At 43.8% G+C, this 18,888-nt stretch overlaps 1 protein-coding gene across 1 annotated transcript in view; it reads left to right on the top strand.

Annotated features, from left to right (window-relative positions):
• Window positions 1-18,888, top strand: part of LOC142297296 (phospholipid scramblase family member 5-like) — a 127,450-nt gene that overhangs the window by 8,944 nt on the left and 99,618 nt on the right. Inside the window, exon 3 of the mRNA XM_075341539.1 lies at window positions 5,411-5,631. Within this exon, the coding sequence (XP_075197654.1) occupies window positions 5,411-5,631 (221 nt within the window). The remainder of the gene's footprint in view (window positions 1-5,410; window positions 5,632-18,888) is intronic.

Raw genomic sequence — 18,888 nt, 5'->3', positions numbered from 1 at the left:
GCCTGATCTCCATGTATTATCACGGATAGCACACGGAGATAACACGTGTGCCAAAATCACGGCACATGGAGGGACATACGCACCTTTATCACATCAGTGAAAAACATCTGGGTTTTTCACTGACATGTAAAGGGGGCCTTACAGGTAGAGATGGTAGGTTCTTTGGCACAGTGTTTGACTCACCAAACTGGCGTGACGTCATCTGTGCATCATGTGGCGCAAAGGTAATGTCTCTACAGCCCAGTTCATCATAAGATGAATTTCATGCAGCTCCTGTCCACGGCGAGAGACTGACCCAGACCGTTGACCAGAGTTGCGTGAAACAATCTGCTTGTGTGAAGCCCCACAGGTGTTGTGTCGGTGCATTACCTTCAGGAACTCCACGTGGGATGGTCTGGTCACAGGTAGGGAACCTTCTTTTAGGATTTTTGGGACGCCACTCTCGGTATTGCGGTCAGGGTGACCGCCACTGCAGGTTAAGGGGTGCCTGGAGCTGATGGCGGGTGCAGTCAGTTGTAGTGGCCTCCCGAGAGTGAGGCAAGCCCCAGGGCCCTGTGTAAGTGTGTGGAACCACAAGGCACAGAATGACTCAAACATAGTCCAGGCAGTCTTTCAGGGTTTTTACTCACAGTTGATGGTAGGGTGAGTAACCCGGGCGTAGCTGGGATGAACCAGGCTGGAACCAGGTATCCTTCCGGCTGGCTGATGAGGGGGACTACCAACTCGCCTTCCTAGCCCTGTGTGTTTTGGGGTGACCCCTACTTGAAGCCCTGCTGGGGTCGCCCAGGGAAGTTGCTGATGCCTCTCTCCCCTTCTTTTGGCCCGTTTGCTTGTAGCCTGGACCAGGTCACTCCGGCTGCTTGCCTCCTGTGAACTATGGGCCCTCTCTTTGCTATGTGGCTGCTGACTCTGTGGTGGTATGGTGTGGGTCTGGAGTGCCCCTACTGGCAGGTTTGGCAGGGAAAATTGAATAAATCACTGCACTGGGACCTGTTACCCTTTCGGGCCTGGTACCTCCCTGGCAGTCCCCTTACTCTGCCACTCCTTTGCTCTCTCTAGCCTTGGGTGGATTTCGGGTGGCACTGCCAGGTGACCGATCTCCCCCGTTGGTAGTCACTGCGTGTACGTTGTCTGACTAGTGGCAGCCTCAGGTCTCCTCTTTGCGTCTGCTCTCCCTGAGCTCCACTTCAGACTCAGCTTCCTCCTTCCTACTTTGTCTGCCTCTGCAACCTAGAAACCAGGCTCTCTACCACACCCCTTGAGTGGACATGGAGGCCACGCCCCCTTCTGGATTCCCCAGGGGTCCCTATCAAAGGTAGATGTGTGAGACCTGATTACTATGTGCCTTTGTAGTCACACCTCGGTCAGCCTTCTGGATTACCTGTATTGTACTGCCCCCAGCATGGGTGCAGTACTCAGTGGTGCCTGACAGGTCAGGGGCGCCACACTTGGAAAGTTTTACAGAGCAAAAAAACATTTGGTATCACTGTAATTAGACAGACCTGTAAAATAATATTGCCAGATTACAGCACAATGCTGCAATTGATATGTAATTCCCATTTTCCAGTATATCGCATGGTAAAATGTTATGGCTCTTGAAAGAAGGGGGTTAAAAAAACAAAAGCATATAGAGGATAGATCCTCCTTTTCTTAAAGGGTTATGTATGTCCCTAATATAACATATAAGAGGGCCCCAATCCAAAGCTGTACTTTAAAGTATCAAACTCTTCTGGTTTAGAAAGTCAAAGTCTACATGTGGCAGATATGCGTAGAATTTCCTGGATACATTTATGGTGTAGAATACATAATCACTATACGTGTGCACAATGCGCCCTCCCTCACATTCTTCATATACAGTTCTCTATAGTATTTACAAAGGATTCAAGCTTGGCACCCCAGAGAACATTAAATTGCCTTTAAATGAGAGCATTTTTGGATCACTGTTCATAGCTACATATCACAAAGAGCTGACACCATTTACTCAGGCATTTTTATGATATTTCACTCCTGCAATGATGCTAGTTGTATTTACAGAAAACTGCCACCAATTAGCTGGCAGATTTCTGGAAAGAATATGAAAGAGATAATGTACATGACGAGAGTGAGATGTAACAAAGGGGCATTTTGTCTTAGATTCAATTAAGACTTGTGTCTTAGTAGGAGACAAGTATTAAGCAACATAGCGGAAGGACCCCACAGGAGAAGAGGCCCAGCTTGGAACTGACTCCATGCAGATAATCATGCCTACGGCTAGATAAACTTTGATGCCTTCAGTTTTTTCTCTGTGAGGGCCGGGATATGTAATGGTTTTCTTACTATAATAGAACAAAAAGAAAAAAAACAGGTATTGGGGAGGTTGGTACAAAAAAATTTCAAGCTTGATCGATCACTGTGGGATACATATCTTGTATTTAATATAATATTCACTGATGGATTCTCCATGATAAGTGTGAATCATCCCTCAGGCTTTTGTAATGCTCCGCTCATCACTTACACTTGCTGTTTTTAGTTTAGCTGCTAATTGTAAACTGTAAGGGTAAAACAATCACATTTCAGAAGAAATAATAATGGTATTCACAAGCTCTACAGAAAGAATGATCTACAGAACGATTGATATGAGATACATTAGATGTAAAGATAGAGATTATTCACACCAGTCACCATGAGGGGACATAGTGGAGTCAGAGGCACCTAATTCAATAAGAGGCGTTTGCAAGTTAATAAATTAGGCAAGTCTTAAACATTGTGTGCACCTCAGCAAAATTCTTACTTCATTTATAGACTAGAGTAAGATTTGTGTAATAATTTATACCATAACTCATCATGAATTAGACAAGCAGGGATAGCCCCAATTTTGTGACTTTTGACCATGGCCAATTTTAACCAGCTACAAGAATTTGGTTGATGCTAACCAAATCTGGTGTGAAAATTAAAAAATTAACTATTTTTGCACAACTTTTCACTGTGCAAATATTTTCTGACTTTTCAAAATATTTAAGCCAGTTTTTTGGCATAAAAACTTTAATAATGGGGTGCCGAAGTGAAATTGTATTTTATAATTTTTGTTAATGCCATACTAAAGTCATTCACTTTGCACATGAATGGAAGGCATGACATGACACGCCCCCCAGGGCCGGGGGTACTCGGAAACAGGCCAGACTAGTCCGGGGATGTCAGTGGTGGCGGGGTCCAGCTCCGTGACCCTGGCGACGTCTTGTGAATAATAAAGGAGATGATGATGGGAGTTGTATTTATAATTTTTAAAGTTTGTGATGCCACCTTTGGTTTTGCGGCTATGTGGGCTGCCACTGCGCTGCGTGTTCCCCGGGGCAGGTGGTGATGGTGTAGCTGAGGTGTTCTTGCTCCCCACAGGTGGAGCGGGACCCCGGGGCGACCGTTGTAAATATTAAAAATTCTATGAGGGCAGGCTGTGATGCAGTAGGAATGAAACGACACCGTGGCTTTGCAATAACAGTCTTTTACTCACTGTACCGGTTCTCAGTTAACAGCCAGATTAGTTCACCACAGTATTTTGGGATCCCCAGTGATGGGCATCTGCCGATCCTGAGTAAGTCTGAGGCCAGTACCGGTTCGCCTTTGTTTGCCTTTCCTGGTCATCTCATCTGCGTTGACTCTCTTCCGCCGGTCCTGCACCTCCACACACAGTGCCATGAGCCAGGAGTCACAGACCCTCAAATTGAATTCTGCATGCTTGGCTCCTTGATCCTCTGTGACCCCCTTCCAGCGGATCCGTGTGCTGCTTGTGGCCCAAAGGTGCGTACAGTCACCCTGGCCTCCATTGTTGCTAGCAAGTCCTGAAGTCTTTTTCTATCCTAGGGACCGGGACCCCGTTTGCGACAAAATACCTCCACCGGGAGATGTAGCTTGTGGAACAAAACTTTAGGGGAGTCTGACACCCCTCCCCTAATTCTTCTTTTTTCAACATCCCCAGCATTGAGGAGGACCCCCCAGGGTCCGGACCCCTAGTCAGTCTCCTCCCCGCTCCTGACTGACTGACTGATTCTGTCAACGGTCAACTTTTAGATTTATCTCCGACCATTTTTCCTCAAACAGCTCACCCACCAAGCTCCACCCCCTGGTTTGTACTAGAGACAGTGCATGGGGCTTAAGTTCCATAACCAGGCTACTGGTCGCTAAGCATTAATGGGACATGCCCCGGCCCTGATGTAATGTGTGAACTAACAATTGGGTGTCTGCAGATTTTTGTTACATGAACCGGCAGATGGCCTCTTTCTTACCCAGGATGGAGCACCACACCTCTGGCTGAGGTGCAGTACCTCTGCGGCGACGGTAGCCTTAGGACACCACATGACATATCCTACGTTGATTAGTATTTGTCTCTTATCCCATTAACACTGGATTTCCGAGAGGGATGAGTGATACATTTACATTTTTCTACACCATTGAATGCAATCTCGATCAAACCAAGTTATTGACTGCTCAAACAAACTAAAATAATGGATCCTCTCCTCAACAATTCCCACCACTTCTCTTACATAACTGCCCAGCACTCCCCAGTCTCTGAATGTCCCATTTTGGCCAATTGGGTATGTGACTGCTACAGTTGGTGATTGGCTACTGAAATCAGATGTCTGGCCAGGACAGAATTTACAGAAACCATCATATTGTTGACAGACAAGTGACCTGTGGGAATGAGCATAGTGAGTTTAAAGCATTTTATTTCCAAAAAGTAAGAGGGAAGTGGCACTCGCTGTTTGAAGTAAAAAGATCAAATTCTGGGGTTACCTGGGGGAGAGAGGGTTCAAAAAGTAGACAGTAAGAACAGATGATGGTTGTTTCACGATGACTTGCTTTTCATCGAGTCTGTAGATTGCTCAGTTGAACTACAGGCCAGCGTGAAATGGCCGTCGTTGGACATGTTTTTAATTTCTTCCTCATTGAGGTCTATAAGCATAGCACCACACTTTATAAGTGAGCCACAGACGTTTGCCGCAGCATATAGCACGCTGACTTGATTCCAAGATAGCACTGAGTCTTTTCTTCCTTTTTTTACTCTGTATTTTGTTAAAGTATTTTCTTGTTTTCGAGTTTCTTTGTTGTGCTTATTTAATTTTATGTTTAAAAGTACAATAAAAAAATTAATATTCATTTTGTGTTGAGATAAAAAAGTAATTCAAATTTTAAACAATTCCAAAAAAAATGGGGTTCTATCCAGTAATATACGGTAAATGTTTCCTGCATGCCTTGTATGCCTCTTCTGTTTTATTTTTCAGTAATATAGCACAACAGTTGGCCGACAGCATATAAATATTGTTGCCACAATGACAATCAATACCGTAATGTAGAGAGTAGAATTCAGAAAGAACGTGGCCATTACTCTACTTTGATATGTGCAAGTTTTCAAATCACCTTCATTTTTTTTCTATAGTTTTTCTTGGAACCGAAAAGAGCAACAAGTACGAAATAAAAGATAACTTTGGACAAAGGCTTTATTTTGCAATAGAGGAAAATATCTACCTCAATAAAAACTTATGTGGACCATTGCGGCCTTTCACCATGCACATTGCTAATAACACGGGCCGGGAAGTAATCACAGTTATTAGGCCCTTGAGGTGCATTACTTGCTGCTTTCCCTGCTACTTGCAAGAGGTTAGTGACTTTGTGGTGATCACTTGTTATTATTACTGCCTTTTTGTGATGAGTTGCATATGTTCACGGTTAAACCTTTCTAAATGTCATAGCTAGGATACAGATAGCTTCAATAAATGTTTCATGTAAAGAACATTCCTGTATAACAATGAAAGAAATTGTGCAATCTGTTCATTACCTGACTCACTGTAGCGGATTAGTTTATCTTATATACTGATCTAAACTACATAAGGAGGCAAAACATGGATTAAGAAAACAAACATATGGGACTATACATCGACCAGCACTATGTCCACATCCAAGCATAAAATACATTTATAAACTGAATGTGGATTCATTAATCCTTATTGACCCATGACAAGAATTTACTTTGCACCATTAGATTATTATTAGTGATGGGTGAATTGTAACTATTCGTGCTCAGATAATGTTTATCGAATGCTGAGTACTAATTCAGTATTCATCACGGCAAGAATAATGCTCAGGTTCCCCATTGACTTGCATTAGATGTGTTATTCATGATGCATACCGGAAGAGTACTTTGGGATTCATTATGAATAATGTGAACACGAATAGTTGTGATTCAACCATCACCCAATAATCGCCTATTATTTTTTAGATACACCAAAAGTAAGGCCATGTGCACATGTTGAGTATTTGGTGAATTTTTCACCTCAATATTTGTAGCCAAAACCTAGAGTGGAACAATCAGAGGAAAAGTATAATAGAAACATGAGCACCACTTCTGGATTTTTTCACCTATTCCTGGTTTTGGCTACAAATACTGAGGTAATAGACTAACCAAATATTCAGCCTCCGTCTTAGGCCATGTGTACACTAGTATTTGGTGAGTTTTTTTACCTCAGCATTTGTAGACAAAACCAGGAGTGGAACAATCAGAGGAAAAGTTTAATAGAAATAATATGAGCACCACTTCTGTGTTTCTTAACCACTCCTCGTATTGGTTACAAATACTGAGGTAAAAAGAAACTCACCAAATATTTTACATGTGAACATAACCTAACATGAACACAGTATGAGGTAGGTAGCCTCTTTGTTGGGCTGAGTTCACACAAGCGTACAATACAATTGTCCCATTTTAATCCAGTAACAACAGATGATTTTTCATCTTTAGGTCCTCCATATGTCTGTTTTTTAGATCTGTATGTGTTCTGTTTACAAACAATCAGTACTTAATTAAATTTAAAAGAACAATTACAGATTCCTATGTTAGCACAACTGAAGAATTAGACATGAACCGCACATCCAAAAATCATGAGTTGGTCTAATGCCGCTAGGCAAAAAGTTATGTACCTGAACATGAGGTTTTTGGTTTAACATTCTGATCAGACTGTATGACGCCCAGTGCCATGTCATACTGAACCTGAGTGGGTGCTTAACTTATATGACACCTCAAACAATGCAGTGCCGCGTGCCAACCACTGTTTCGGCGACAGTGCACCAGCAGTGCAGGTGACCTGCTGCCTCACAAAAACCATGCTGCAAGTCTGAAGGCCACGTCACACACAGAGATAAATCTTTGGCAGATTTGTGGTTGCAGTGAAATCATGGACATATTGTTCCATTTGTTCACAGCCACAAACCTGGCACTGATTGTCCACAATTTCACTGCAACCACAGATGTGCCGCAGATTTATCTGTGTGTGACGGGGCCTTGAGTCCCAATTACTCCAAACCATGCCACCCCACTGACACCAAACCACCAAAACAATGGCCGCTACACGACAAAAACACCATGTGAATGGAGCTGGACAACACATCTTCTACAAGCTCCCAGTATGTGAACTGAGAGCAAAAAAGGAAGATCACCTCCTTGCAGTCCTATGTTAATAATTGCAATGTTTATGACTAAAAACCAGATGCTATATGGATGACCTACTTGAGATCCGATTTTTTTTATTATGCACCCTTAAGACTCGCTCACACCACTGTTTAAAACAGATGAGTGCAAACCGATAAAGGTATTGCACTCGGACCAGTGTTATATGCAATAGCTAAAGAAAAAAAAACATCAAACTGCACATCCAAAAATCATACTTTGATCTAATGCCACCAGGCAAAAATTTCTATACCTGAACATGAGGCTCTTGGTTTAAAATTCTGATCAGACTTAGCCTTGCAGTATGGGTGTTGTGAGGCACCAGCTCACCTGCCCTGCTGGAGCACTGTCGCTGCAGCGGTATTCGGTATGCGGCACCACATCGTTTGAGGCGTCATATACTGTAAGCAAGGGACCCACTTAGAGGTTCGCTGTGACATGGCAGTGGGCTTCATACAGTCTGATCAGAATGGTAAACCAAGAACCTCATGTTCAGGTATTTAATTTTTTCCTAGTGGTATTCTATTAAAGTATGATTTTTCTATGTGCAGTTCTTGTCTAATTCTTCAGTTGTGCTCTCGGACCAATGTTATTCAATGAGGCAGTGCTGATCAAACTCTTTTTTTTATACCAATTCAGATTGGGAAATAAATCACAACATGTTGCGATTTGACTCTGAAATCGAATGAGACTCACCCATTTAAGTCTGAGTGTGAAAAAAATATTGGATGCCATACGAGCCACAATATAGCATCCAATGTTTATGTACTCAGACCAATGTTATTTAATAGGGCTTTTCAGTATGGACTAGTCTTTATATTTAGACTCACTTATTAAAATCTATGGATGTGCAAAAAAATCAGATCACATACAGATCAACTATAATGCATCCGATTTTTATTTCTTTATTGCAATTTCTTAAATCACGAACTGTATTTGGTCTTGTACGTTTTAACAACTGTTGAAGTGTAAAAACGGATGTCATACAGATGATACATGGGTGACAATATAGATGAAAAAATGTTAGTTTTTCAGGATCAAAATTGGTCATATTTTTTATGCTCTAGTATGAACTCAGCTTTCCAGCAATTATCAGTTGTGAAAGCTCCCGCTCATGGTCTGGTGTCATATTGGAGGTTTTTCCGGCTTTGATAAAGATCATTATATCTGCCTCTTGCTACTTCCAGAAATGCATAGAATACAAAAAAAAAGTAACAGAAAAATTAGATACAAAAAAATATCATCCCAAGTTAAAATGTGAAAAAGGAAGATTAAAAACCTTGTGTGTAGTCTATTTAAGTAAGTTCATTGAGATTATCATGAGATTATGAACAGAAGTAGTAAAATACTAGAAGTATTTTTTATAAATAATATTATCATGGAAGACTGATCTCCATGTTAAAGAATAAACACAAAAAACTTGAATAAAACCGTCCTCTTAATGGTCCTGTTACTTTGCGGTAAAGGGCTAAATATAACCATAAAGAGACTATAGATATTTAGGTATATTTTATAGTTTTTGAAATTCTATAATGATTTTTTTTTGTATGCTTTTCTTTTTTTTACCTTCTTTTTTCTTGCTATACTTAGCATCAGACACAGCAAGAAACACTTCAGCCTGTCATACCACCATAGTTCTCTATGACCAGCCTTGTCACCTGCCAGTCTAAGAAATACTGGGTGTTGTTGACGAACCTTCAGCACTTTCATAGTTAGAAAAATAAATTGAAAGATGGGTCATAGTAACCAAACCAGATATATAGTGAAGGGTTTTTATGTAGATCTATATGCACCTGTCAAATCTATAATATCACCAGCTACTACCTCTCTACACCTCATATAAGGATCCACCACTATGTTCCAGTCTGAAAAATATGCCCACCAAATTAGGGATTTTTCAGATGTCTGTGACCGCAAAAAAAGTCTCAGCTTTATCACTATCGTTTATAAGAGTATCATCAGAGTTTGATGAAGATCCAGATTATTGGAAACTAGTAGTCACCCAGTGCGACATAAATGATCCAAGTAGGTCAATAAAAGTCCAACAGGTTTTGCTTCAATACAATATTATGCTAAAATACCATACTTTTCATTTTATAAGATGCACCAAATTATAAGACGCACACCAAACTTAGAGAAAAAAAAGGGGAACAAAAAAATATGGAGTCCGTCTTATAATCCGGAGGTGTCTTACTGGAGGGGGGTGTCAGCGGTGGTGGAGCAGAGTCACAGGAGGCAGGGGCGGTGGTGGAGTAAGGCGATGCTGTGGGTGGTGCAGCATGTGTCCCAGATGCTCACTACGGTCACTGTGAAGCAGGAGAAAAATCTAGAAACCATCAGCGGTGTGGGCTTCAAAGAAATGGTGCCCAGAGTTGGCGTATGCGCAGATGGAGCTCTCAGCTAAATGACAAGTCGAAAGCTTATCTGTGCACACGCCATCTCTTGGGGCAATTTGCTTCAAGTCCGCTGCAGGGAGATCAGTGGGCCAGAGATGGTGTGTGCGCAAATGAGATTTTGAGCCAAGAGCCCCATCTGCACACACGCCGACTCCGGGAACCATTACTTGAAGCTCCCACCGCAGATATTTTCAGAATGGTGGCCCTGCCTCACAGCCTGCAGTACAGCCGCAGCACAGCGCACCGACTGCAGTAAGCCTGCAGCACAGTGCACCGCTTGCAGTAAGCCCGCAGCACAGAGCCCGTTACCCACAGCATCTCCTGTGACCCCTCTCCACCTCCCTTGGTAAGCTACATTTGGATTATAAGATGCACCCCTCATTTTCCTCACAACCTTTTGGAAGGAAAAGTGCATTTTATATAATATAATATAATATATAATATATTATAATCCAAAACATTGTTAAAATACAATGTGTTTCAGCTGCAAAATAAGCCTTCCTGAGGTAAATCAGAAGGCTGATTTTGCAGGCGAAATTTGTCATATTAATGTGTTGCAAATAAAAGCTATTGGCCTTTTTCTGATCTACTTGGATCATTCATGCTGCACTGCGAGAGCACTAGTTTCCGGTAATATGGATCTTCATTACTGTTATTTTGTGCCGCTTCACTGGATCAAACTCCTACAGCCACTGGAGGAGCAGCACCTGTCTAATAAGTATTGCTGCTCTCAGGTCCGACACCTCCGGTATCCTTGCGATCCTCATTCTCCTTCTTTATTCATGTGACTGACACGTCCTGCATCGTCCACACAGCACCCTCCATTGCGCTCCTACACATATGCACATTGCTCTGTCCTGCTGAGAGCAGAGTAAAGTACTGTAATACGCAGGCACAGGCTTTCTTTGATCTTTCCCTGTACCTGTGCATTACAGCACTTTGCTCTGCCCTTAGCATGGCTGAGCAAGGTGCATATGCACAGGAGTGCAAGTGCAACGGAGGACACTGTGTGGATGACGTTGGACGCGTCATCCACACAAAGCAAGAATGAGGATAGAGATTGCAAGAAGAGAGGCGGCACCGGACCCGAGAGCAACGACAGCCATTAGACTGGAATGTAACGGACCAACCCGCAGGTGAGTAGGTGACAGTTTCCCTTTAAGTCACCAGAAAGGGGCCATAAATGTTTGTCATAATTCAGGTATCTCAACAGCTGTCAAAGGTTTCTTTCATATGGACTGCATAACCAAATGAAATTGAAGGTAACACACTGATATTATGCAGCAAGATTGCTTTTAGGCTTGTTTTGGATCAATCGATGAAGAGCTTTCATTTCTCTGGATTCTGACTTCTCTTCAGGCCTGCGACACACATCCGTGCTGCCGGCACGTGTTTGTCATTTTTTACACGTACCGGCGGCACGGAGACACGTTAACCAATGCTACCCTATTGTAGCAGGCACACACACGTAAAACCACACGGAACGTGTGTCCGTGTGCGTTTGTACGTGTGTGCGTTTTTCAAAGCGCTGACATGTCAGTGATTTCTCCCGCAGCACGGGTGTCACACGGCCCGCACCCGTACCACATGGGTGTAGTGTGGATGCGGTCCCGTGTGACACGCGCCGGAGAAAACACACATGTCAGTGAAAAAAAAAAAAAACATTAACTCACCTTCTCCAGCCCTCCTGTCTCTGCCGCTGCTGCCTCTTGCTGCCGACCGCCGCTCATTATTCTCATTGAATATTCACTTCACTGCCTGGCAGCAGCGGGGAGACGGGAGGGCTGGAGACCGAGGATCAGCACCACGGACAGCAGCGCGGACATCAGGAAGGACCAGGTGAGTATGTTAATTACCGGTTCTACGTGTGCTATCACGGATAGCACACGTAGAACACACGTGTCACGCACGTACCAGAGACACGTACTTACCTGCACGCAACACGCAGGGAAAATACGTGTCTCTCGGCACGTGCGTGAATTTCACGTGAATGTGGCAGAGGCCTCAGAGCTATCATTAGATTGTGGATGTTGTTGCATGCCACAAGATTGCCCTCCATGAAGAAGTATTGGACAAGATCACGGTTGTGGAACAAAGAAATCCAAACATCGCCCGCTAGGAGATTACACTGCTGTAAACTGGAACCGAAAAGCTCAGCCTTAGGGGTACTTTGCACACTGCGATGCCGAGCGCAATAGTCCCCGCCCCCGTCGCAGCAGCGATATCTTGTGATCTCTGCCGTAGCGAACATTATCGCTACGGCAGCTTCACATGCACTCACCTGCCCTGCGACGTCGCTCTGGCCGGCAACCCGCCTCCTTCCTAATGGGGCGGGTCATGTGACATCACAGCGACGTCATACGGCAGGCGGCCAATAGAAGCGAAGGGGCAGAGATGAGCAGGACATAAACATCCCGCCCACCTCCGTCCTTCCGCATTGCCGGCGTGAGCCGCGGTGACGCAGGTAAGTTGATGTTCCTCGCTCCTGCGGCTTCTCACACAGCGATGTGTGCTGCCACAGGGGAACGAGGAACAACATCATACCGTTGCTACCGCGCAATTATGAAAATGTCAGACACTACACCGATGATATGATTATGACGCTTTTGTGCTCGTTAATCATATCAAAAACGCTTTACACACTACGATATCGACAGCGACGCCAGATGTGCGTCACATTCGATTTGACCCCACCGACATCGCAGCTGCGATGTTGTAGTGTGCAAAGTACCCCTTACTCTTGAGCAGATCCAAATCACCTAACAAGATTGTTCAGTTCATTTTGTGTTATAAGTAGAGTTGAGCGCGGTTCGAGGTTCTCCAGTTCTAGGCTCGAGTGATTTTGGGGGCTGTTCGAGATCGAACTAGAACTCGAGCTTTTTGCAAAAGCTCGATAGTTCTAGATACGTTCGAGAACAGTTCTAGCAGCAAAAAGCAGGGCTTTTTACAGCTACAGTGTGCAGGAGCCATCGCTGGCAGCCTGCCAGAAGCTGGTAACCAAGATAAACATCGGGTATCCAACCAAAGCGCTTTGGTTAGTAACCCGATGTTTACCCTAGTTACGTGCAGGAAGCCCACACTTCCCCGCTCAGCTCACTCCGCCCCCTCCTGCCTGCGGCATGTACACACGTACACACACACACACACACACAGACGGTCCCGCTCAGCTTACCTGCGGTCGGCCCGGGGGCAGCAGTCCTTGGCACTGGAAACTGTGCCTGCCGGCCCTTTAAGGCCACTGTGTTCTCTTGCATTGAGCATCATCTGTGGGCGGAGCTACCGCCCGGCGTCCTGCTCAGTCGCACAGATGAAGGAGTCACAGTGCCAGCCAGCGACCCCCAGCACATCGCTTCCCACCGGCGCTGTGTGGGCCCCATCTGCACCGTGACCTGATCAGTATGTGGGACATCACTCCCTCCCCGCCCCTCCCTGTCCCCCCGTGCGTGTGTGGGCCCCGCAGAGCCGTGTGTGTGACCCCCGGAGCCGCGTGTGTGGGCCCCGCAGAGCAAGGTGTGTGTTTGTATGTATGCATGCAGCAGAGCAGTATGCGTGTCTATATGTATGTATGTATATATGCAGCAGAGCAGTATGCGTGTCTGTATGTATGTATGTATATATGCAGCAGAGCAGTATGCGTGTCTGTATGTATGTATGTATATATGCAGCAGAGCAGTATGCGTGTCTGTATGTATGTATATATGCAGCAGAGCAGTATGCGTGTCTGTATGTATGTATATATGCAGCAGAGCAGTATGCGTGTCTGTATGTATATATGCAGCAGAGCAGTATGCGTGTCTGTATGTATGTATATATGCAGCAGAGCAGTATGCGTGTCTGTATGTATGTATGTATATATGTAGCAAAGTAGTATGCATGTCTGTATGTATGTATATATATATGCAGCAGAGCAATATGCGTGTCTGTATGTATGTATGCATGTATGTATGCAGCAGAGCAGTATACGTGTCTGTATGTATGTATATATGTAGCAGAGTAGTATGCGTGTCTGTCTGTATATATATGCAGCAGAGCAATATGCGTGTCTGTCTGTATGTATGCATGTATGTATGCAGCAGAGCAGTATACGTGTCTGTATGTATGTATGTATATATGCAGCAGAGCAGTATGCGTGTCTGTATGTATGTATGTATATATGCAGCAGAGCAGTATGCGTGTCTGTATGTATGTATATATGCAGCAGAGCAGTATGCGTGTATGTATGTATATATGCAGCAGAGCAGTATACGTGTCTGTATGTATATATGTAGCAGAGTAGTATGTGTGTCTGTATGTATATATATATGCAGCAGAGCAATATGCGTGTCTGTCTGTATGTATGCATGTATGTATGCAGCAGAGCAGTATGCGTGTCTGTATGTATGCATGTATATATGCAGCAGAGCAGTATGCGTGTCTGTATGTATGTATGTATGTATGTATATATGCAGCAGAGCAGTATGCGTGTATGTATGTATATATGCAGCAGAGCAGTGTGCGTGTCTGTATGTATGTATGCAGCAGAGCAATATGCGTGTCTGTCTGTATGTATGCATGTATGTATGCAGCAGAGCAGTATGCGTGTCTGTATGTATGCATGTATATATGCAGCAGAGCAGTATGCGTGTCTGTATGTATGTATGTATGTATATATGCAGCAGAGCAGTATGCGTGTATGTATGTATATATGCAACAGAGCAGTGTGCGTGTCTGTATGTATGTATGTATGCAGCAGAGCAATATGCGTGTATGTCTGTATGTATGCATGTATGTATGCAGCAGAGCAGTATGCGTGTCTGTATGTATGTATGTATGTATATATGCAGCAGAGCAGTATGCATGTATGTATGTATATATGCAACAGAGCAGTATGCGTGTCTGTATGTATGTATGTATATATGTAGCAGAGTAGTATGCGTGTCTGTATGTATATATATATGCAGCAGAGCAATATGCGTGTCTGTATGTATGCATGTATGTATGCAGCAGAGCAGTATGCGTGTCTGTATGTATGCATGTATATATGCAGCAGAGCAGTATGCGTGTCTGTATGTATGTATGTATGTATATATGCAGCAGAGCAGTATGTGTGTATGTATGTATATATGCAGCAGAGCAGTGTACGTGTCTGTATGTATGTATGTATGTATGTATGCAGCAGAGCAATATGCGTGTATGTCTGTATGTATGCATGTATGTATGCAGCAGAGCAATATGCGTGTATGTCTGTATGTATGCATGTATGTATGCAGCAGAGCAGTATGCTTGTCTGTATGTATGCATGTATATATGCAGCAGAGCAGTATGCGTGTCTGTATGTATGCATGTATGTATGCAGCAGAGCAGTATGCGTGTGTCTGTCTATATGTATGTATGTAGCAGAGCAGTGTGTGTGTGTCTGTCTATATGTATGTATGCATGCAGAGCAGTATGTGTGTGTCTGTATGTATGTATGCAGCATAGCAGTGTGTGTCTCTGTATGTATGCATGTATGATGTGTATCTATGTATGTCAGTGTATATGACTGTATAGATTTGTCTGTTTACATGTATTTTTGTGAGTTTGTCTTTAAATATGTATATGCACGTGTATGTATCTGTGTATGTGTGTGTGTCTGCGTGTGTATGGGACCCACTGGGACTCTTCCGCCCGGGGCCCACAAAAACCTGGAGCCGGCCCTGCCTGCGGTGATGAAGTCCCGCCATCCCGACCTCAGCGCTGTCACTGTCCTCCATGGCCGCCGCTTGTCACATCACCTTCTCTCGCTTCCGACCCGAGACTGACTAGCGGTGACGTCACGGGCCTCTCGCGATTCTTGGCTGTGAAGGCGGCGGTCATTGAACTTAGTGACAGGGGCTGTCAGCAGTGCTGGAGATCAGCGCAGGTAATGTACCTCGCTGACAGCAGCACTTGTCATCCCCTGCAGTGACCTGGGCTGACCCATTGATGTTAGCTCAGGTCACTGCACTGCTCTCCCAGCCAATGGGGAACATCCTGCTCTACATTGACTGGGACAGTGTGGATCGTCATGGCAACCCCTTGGATTACACCAGACCTGGATTTGTTTTTCATTCTAATAAATTGGTTAAAGAGGGAATGTTTTGGGGAGTGTTTTTTCAAATAAAAATGTGTTTGTCGTCTATTTTTTTTATTACTGACTAGATTGGTGATGTCGGGTATCTGATAGACGCCTGACCTCACCAACCCCAGGGCTTGATGCCAGGTGACATTACACACCTGGTATTAACCCCATATATTACCCCGTTTGCCACCGCACCAGGGCGCGGGATGAGCTGGGGCGAAGCACCAGGATTGGCGCATCTAATGGATGCGCCACTTCTGGGGCGGCTGCGGCCTGCTATTTTTAGGCTGGGGAGAGTCCAATAAGCATGGACCTCCCTAGTCTGAGAATATCAGGCCCCAGCTGTCTGCTTTACCTTGGCTGGTGATCCAATTTTGGGGGACACCTACGTGTTTTTTTTTTTTAATTATTTATTTAATTTAAAATAACAGCGTGGGGTGCCCTCAGTTTTGGATTACCAGCCAAGGTGAGGTTGCCAGCTGTGGTCTGCACACTGCAGCCGTCTGCTTTACCCTAGCTGGCTACAAAACTACGTCATTTTTTTTTTCATTTTTTTGGCTAAATACAAAGCTAAGCACCCCTTAGTGCCACATGAAAGGCACCAAAGGGTGCTCCACTTTTTCTCCACTTTTTCTCCACTTTTTCTCCACTTTTTCTACATTTTTTTTCTCCATTTTTTCTCCACTTTTTCTCCACTTTTTCTACATTTTTTCTCCATTTTTTCTACATTTTTTCTCCATTTTTTCTCCATTTTTTTCTCCACTTTTTCTCCACTTTTTTTACATTTTTTCTCCACTTTTTCTCCACTTTTTCTCCACTTTTTTCTCCACTTTTTCTCCACTTTTTCTCCACTTTTTCTCCACTTTTTCTCCGTTCTTTTTCTATGGTCAGTCTACCCATTAGCTCTGCCATGCATACTGTAGCTCTACACCTACTGCACATGTTACTTTATGATTGACATCTCTTTCGTACCAGAGCTGTCTAAGCCTACTCTGACCCCATATTTGTCATTACTATATTGTCCTTGTACTGTATTATGACATTTGTATCATGTGTTTCATTTCTTGCTGTGTTGCAATTTTTTTGCTGCATCCCAATTGTACCTCTACATTGTTCGAGTTTGTTATTGTTCTCTCACTCTTATGTGATACTGATTATTGTCATTTTTCATGATTACATGCAGATAAGTCCAATCTGACGAAGGCTCAGGCCGAAACGTCATTTGTAACTTGTTTTGGACAAAAACATATATGCTTATGAAATTTTTTTTTTCTTAACACGGACCAATAAAGAGTGATTTTGCATTACTATCCGTTGTGACTTACTGACTTAGTCTGGGAGATTTAGAGTGCCGAGGTTACTCACTAATTTTATCTATTATTACCTCTGAGCACCTATATACCAGTGAGCAGAGCTTCCTCTACAGTAGTTCTCCTGATTAGGCATGCCCTTACCTCATGAGCAGGGCATTGCAGCTTTGGTAGCAACCATTACGACATGGACTCTGCTGCTGTGGACCCGGGGAGAGTGAGTGCAGATTCATTGCACCCACACTCCTCACATGAAGGGTCCGCACTCCTAGAAAATGGGGGATACGTTCCCTGAGTGTCCCCCCCCATATTCTAGACGGTCCAGAGTCGTCGTGGGACCCCTTTATTTTTTTTCTTACAATAAATTGGTGAAAGAGGAAATGTTTTGGGGACTGTTTTTTTCAAATAAATTTCTTTTGTCGATTTTTTTTTTTTTTTTGTTAGTACTGACAGTTTATGATGTTGGGTATCTAATAGACGCCATGACATCACAAACTGCTGGGCTTGATCTCAGGTGACTTTACAGCTAGTATCAACCCGATTTATTACCCCGTTTGCCACTGCACCAGGGCACGGGATGAGCTGGGGTGAAGCGCCAGGATTGGCGCATCTAGTGGATGCGCCACGTCTGGGGTGCTTGCGGCCTGCTATTTTTAGGCTGTGAAGGCCCAATAACTATGGACCTTCCCACCCTGAGAATACCAGACCACAGCTGTCTGCTTTACCTTGGCTGGTGATCCAATTTGGGGGGGACCCTACTTTTATTGTGTAATTATTAATATTTATAAAATAATTATAAAAAAGAGCCTGGGGGGACCTCCACATTGGATCCCCAACCACGGTAAAGCTGCCAGCTGTGGTTTTCAGGCTACAGCCGTCTGCTTTACCCTAGCTGGCTATCAAAAATGGGGGGACCCAACGTCATTTTTTTTTTAACTATTTTTTAAATAGAAAAAATTAATGGGCTTCCCTGTATTTTGATTGCCAACCAAGGTAACGGCAGGCAGATGGGGGTGGCAACCCATAGCTGTCTGCTTTATCTGCTGAGAATCAAAAATACCGTGGAGCGCTACGTCATTTTTTTAAAGATTTATTTTTACAGCACTGTGATGTCTAGCAATCAAAATACAGGGAAGCCCATTTTATTTTTAGTTATTTAAATAAATAATTAAAAAAAATATATATGGGCTCCCGCTGCATTTTTTGTATTGCTAGCTAAGGGTAATCCAAGCAGCTACTGGCTGCTAACCCCCACTGCTTGGTGTTACCTTCACTGGCAATGGAAAATCCAGGGAAGCATTTTTTATTTTTTTTGCCAAAAAACTACAAAAAAAGGACGTGAGCTTCGCCGTATTTTTGTATGCTAGCCAGGTACAGCAGGCAGGTGCTGGAAGAGTTGGATACAGCGCCAGAAGATGGCGCTTCTATGAAAGTGCCATTTACTGAGGCGGCTGCAGACTGCAATTCGCAGCAGTGGGGCCCAGAAAGCTCAGGCCAACCTGTGCTGCGGATTCCAATCCCCAGCTGCCTAGTTGTACCTGGCTGGACACAAAAATGGGGCGAAGCCTACGTCATTTGTTTTCTAATTATTTCATGAAATTCATGAAATAATAAACAAAAGGGCTTCCCTTT

The sequence above is a fragment of the Anomaloglossus baeobatrachus genome, chromosome 3 (genome assembly GCF_048569485.1).
Source record: "Anomaloglossus baeobatrachus isolate aAnoBae1 chromosome 3, aAnoBae1.hap1, whole genome shotgun sequence".
Taxonomy (NCBI): domain Eukaryota; kingdom Metazoa; phylum Chordata; class Amphibia; order Anura; family Aromobatidae; genus Anomaloglossus; species Anomaloglossus baeobatrachus.
This window is presented reverse-complemented; position numbering and strand designations above follow the sequence as displayed.